General features: G+C 45.9%; 1 protein-coding gene across 1 annotated transcript; it reads right to left on the reverse strand.

Annotated features, from left to right (window-relative positions):
• Positions 1 to 6: 6 nt before the first annotated feature.
• On the reverse strand, positions 7 to 3,433 carry LOC104522115 (atlastin-2-like; the record flags this gene model as incomplete). Its single annotated transcript, XM_029084095.1, has 3 exons — positions 7 to 740; positions 868 to 882; positions 3,002 to 3,433. Coding segments are annotated over 3 exons (555 nt in total), but the record flags the coding sequence as incomplete, so codon positions are not given.
• Positions 3,434 to 4,417: the final 984 nt, after the last annotated feature.

A 4,417-nucleotide genomic window follows, 5' to 3' on the forward strand; every position in this document is an offset into this window, starting at 1 on the left:
TATATATAATTTTTTTTTTTTATTACTGATTTCTCATGGTACAGCAAGCATGTCTAGGATGAGAGGGCAGAGTTGAAGAGGAGATGAACTGTCAGTCTGTCTTTAGTCTGGCATGGTGAGACACCTGCTCGGTCAGGCCTGCTTTGATAGAGTTTTTTACAGACTGCCTCATATGATCCTCCATCAAATTATCACTCATGGGCTTCAACACCTGTGGAATGAGAAACGTGCAAAAGAAAACAAAAAAATGAGGTAACCAAGGAAAATAATAATAAAAAAAAAGACATACAAAGAGATGAGAGTTGAAATAATGAAAAAAAAAAATTAGGATGCTGAAGTCTGACACAAACTGGCATGAACTGAAAGAGAAATGAGTTTTGCTGCTACAGGAATGAGGTTAAATCAGTCCCATGCTATGAACATGAGTGACAGCCCTCCTACACAGCAGTACTTCACTGAATTCAAACCACTTTACAGTTCCTAGAAGATGGATGTGCAATTCCATACCCTCTATGCAGCATCAGTCTGGTATGGTTACAGCATTTATGCAGACCGGCCCAGACGGTCCAGCTTATTGTCCTATATGTGTAAGTGTGAACCCTTCGATAGAGAAAGTAAGTTAAAAATACTGGCTAATTTTTCTTCTTGTTATTGTTGGATGAGAGTCGCTGTCGCGGCGCTGACGTAAGAGCACGGCGAATCGTTCGACGTCTAAGGACTTCAAAGAGTTTGGAAAACACCTAAAACACGAATTCAGCTGTTAGGAAAAGTGGCTCTTTGGAAGGCATCAGAAAAAGTCAATCAAGTTAAAAATAAAATAAAATAAAATAAAATAAAAAAATAAACTGATTGCCAGTAACTTCTCACCTTCCTGGGATTCCTCTGAAGCATGGAGGGAAAAGAAAGGCAGAGATTCAGAAAAATCAAGACAGCAAGAACAGGGAATATCATCAGAGTGATTCAGACAGCACCTGCTTTGCATATTATTGGCAATGTGCAATCATAGCAGCACCACCAACAAGCTCTTTTGGAGACCACTTTCCTCTCACTCACAAAAGGCAAGCTCCTGCTAGGAGAAGCCAAGTTCTCCCCCTTCCAGGGAAGGTAGGCAGTCAAATCAAGCCTTATGTGTTCTAGGTATCCTACAGCAGCAGCCACACTCACTCAGTGCTACACGTAGAACTGACGCCTTCCACTTTTCTTGTGGTGCTCTTCATCCCCAAGCTCCAAAACAAGACGCTACAGTGGTACAGGAGAACCTTAATTTTAACCACTAGTTAGGGGTATAACTCAAAATATACTACCTTGATGCTCATTTCCCTCCTACTATTAGAAATGCACTTTTTCCACTCCAGTGTTACTCACAACTTGACCTGGATGCTCAGGTCTAAGGGTACCACTGCCTCTGTCATCTTTCAGAGGTAGAAGAAAGCCACTGTTTAGAAGGCTCCAGTCAGTTATTTGCTTGTGCCTTGTAAGACCCATTTTGATATCATAGAACCATAGATTGGTTTGGGTTGGAAGGGACCTTAAAGCTCATCCAGTTCCAACCCCCCTGCCATCAGCAGGGACACCTTCCACTAGACCAGGTTGCTCAAAGCCTCATCCAGCCTGGCCACAAACACTTCCAGGGAGAAGCAGCCACAGCTTCTCTGGGCAACCTCTTCTGGGAATCATCCCAGGAAAGTTCAGTGAGCCCTTTATTTCTATTAACAACAGCACCAAAGCGTTTCCCTTCTGCTGACACTGGGCAAAGCTACTCAGAGAATGCTCCAAACACTACTACTAAGAGTTGGTCAGGAATTCTGTACGTTGGCTTTACTGACACAGCTGTGTCAACCAGATTCAGGCAACAAAATCTCTGTACAGAAGATTTTCTCCTCCAGCTTTGGTACTCTTACACTTGTATCATCTCTTCTTTCAGGCATTAGTCTGTCTAGCGAGCATTTCCTGCAACAGCAGTCGCATCAACCAAGTTGTCAGAGACAACACACGTCTTCCTGAAGGAAGAAACCTGCTGTGCATCCCCCTGTAGCAGTTGCTGCAAGTCAATCTGGTTGTTGCAAGTCATCAGCCAGTTCTCTCTGAGGTCTAAGCAGCCCTCCAGCATCACACCATCAGGTGAGGTCAGGGAGGGTAGCAGTGTTTCACCCTCCCTAATTCTTGCACCACCCGAGATATTTTATCCACTGCATCCAGAGTGTATGTTTAAACGTACCTTTAAAAGCAAATTCCTTGCTCTGTGAAAGTAACAAGATATTTAAAGAGTCCCTCCACTCTTTACCACCCAAGCACCTAGTAAGGCCTTTAACTAACGCTTTCTGATAATATCCTAAGCTTGTTGAACATTCACAGAATCACAGAATGTTGGGGATTGGAAGGGACCTCAAAAGATCATCCAGTCCAACCCCCCTGCCAGAGCAGGAACCTCAATGAGATCACACAGGAAGGCGTCCAGGTGGGTCTTGAATGTCTCCAGAGAAGGAGACTCCACACCCTCCCTGGGCAGCCTGTCCCAGGGCTCTGTCACCCTCACTGGAAAGAAGTTTCTTCTCAAGTTGAAGCAGAACCTCCTGTGTTCCAGCTCACACCCACTGCCCCTTGTCCTACCATTGGGCATCACTGAGCAGAGCCTGGCTCCATCCTCCTGACATTCGCCCTTTACATATTTATAAACATTAATGAGGTCTCCCCTCAGTCTCCTCTTCTCCAAGCTAAAGAGCCCCAGCTCCCTCAGCCTTTCCTCAGCAGGGAGATGCTCCACTCCCTTCATCATCTTGGTGGCTCTGTGCTGGACTCTCTCAAGTAGTTCCCTGTCATTCTTTGTGGGCAGCATCTCTTACTGAAGAGCACAGTCACACTCCTGAGCTGATTTTCCCTTTAGCAGCACTAGCATTCCCCATTAGGCCCAGACCAACTTTTCACTCACAGCACTAAACAGAAACTGTTTGATACATCCACTCAAGAAAGAAAGATTTTGGGTTAAAAACCAGATACCAACCTGTTCCCATATAGCTTCAGCGATCTGATCGATGGCTGTTCCAACTTCTCTGAATTCCCCAGAGTACTTAACGTATGCCCAAGTACAAAACGATATAAGAGCCATCCCCAGCACGAGATTACACACGACAGCTATGGAGTTCATACCAAGGAACCCAGTCAGTCCTGAGGTTATATACATGGCAAACATGACTGCAAATAGAGTGGCAGGGGTACGAGCAGCATAAAAGATGTTTTTGCCATCGTTGTGCTTCACAAAGTTTGCATAGATCTCGTCGATTTCCACTTCGAGCTGTTCCTGGTAGCGCCGACAGAACTCTTCCCCTCCCATCTTCTTCACCGAACGGAACTGCCTGACAGCCGACTCTCTGAAATCCTGGTGCTTCCGCTCAAGGTCCGATGGAGCGATGTAAGGCTTATCTCCCCCACAAACCTGTCAGAGCAATCAGAGATGAGGTCATCACACCCTCCGTATCTTCTGCTGTACACAAAGCAAAGCTGCTCCTCACTGCCCCAGCGCCCCCCACCCCTCAAGCCAGCATCAGCCCACGGCCTGCAGCTTTCCCGGCTCTGTAAGCCCTCAAGTCCTGTCTGAAGCAGCTAAAGGCACTTTGCATCATGGCACAGCAAGAACCTTATCAGTCTAATCTCACACAGAGCTACAGCACATGACTGAACTCATATGTTCAACTGTTCCCTTTGGGCAAGCCCAGAAGAACAGAACATCAGCCACACGTACATTCCTGTTAAGAAAAAGTGAAATTAAGGAAGGCCAGGAGGCAGAGGAAGCTTGGCTTGATGAAGGTTAAGGAGAACTCTGAAGGCCACAAGCCCTACCCTCAGCTTTTTACTCCTGGGTCACTCATCTCAGTGAGGGTACAGAACTTAGACAAGGAGGGCAGATTTTACCCAGTCAACAAGTTTATTGGTGTCTACTGCTGTCACTAGCAGGCTCCACAGATCTCACCAGGTGATGTGAATTAACAAGAACCAGCTGCTGACATCTTCAGGCTGTTCTTCCCTAGACTGACCTCTAGGCTTGATCCTGATCAACTTGTGAGAGAAGGTTTCTGCTGAAGGAACAGGACCATGGATGGACTCAAATGGATACCCATGATGTGGACACTCACCATCTTCCCCTCCCTGAATCAGTATGGGTGTGAAAATGGTTAAGACTCCAAGGATGTCTACTCTGTAAGACTACTTTCTGACTTCTTGAGGACTATGGTTAGAGATTACCCAGGCCACCAGACATACACATGGCAGATCAGCTCCAACTCCTCCAGACTCTCACAGTCAGACTATGTCTGAAAACAGAAGATTCCTTCCATACGATGTCAAAGAGCAGCCTTTTCTCTCCTGCTTTAAGGCAGTCTTACCACAGCAATTTTAACTTTCTCCTGCTGCTAACCCTTCA

Source organism: Antrostomus carolinensis, unplaced genomic scaffold (genome assembly GCF_000700745.2).
Source record: "Antrostomus carolinensis isolate BGI_N321 unplaced genomic scaffold, ASM70074v2 scaffold50803, whole genome shotgun sequence".
Taxonomy (NCBI): domain Eukaryota; kingdom Metazoa; phylum Chordata; class Aves; order Caprimulgiformes; family Caprimulgidae; genus Antrostomus; species Antrostomus carolinensis.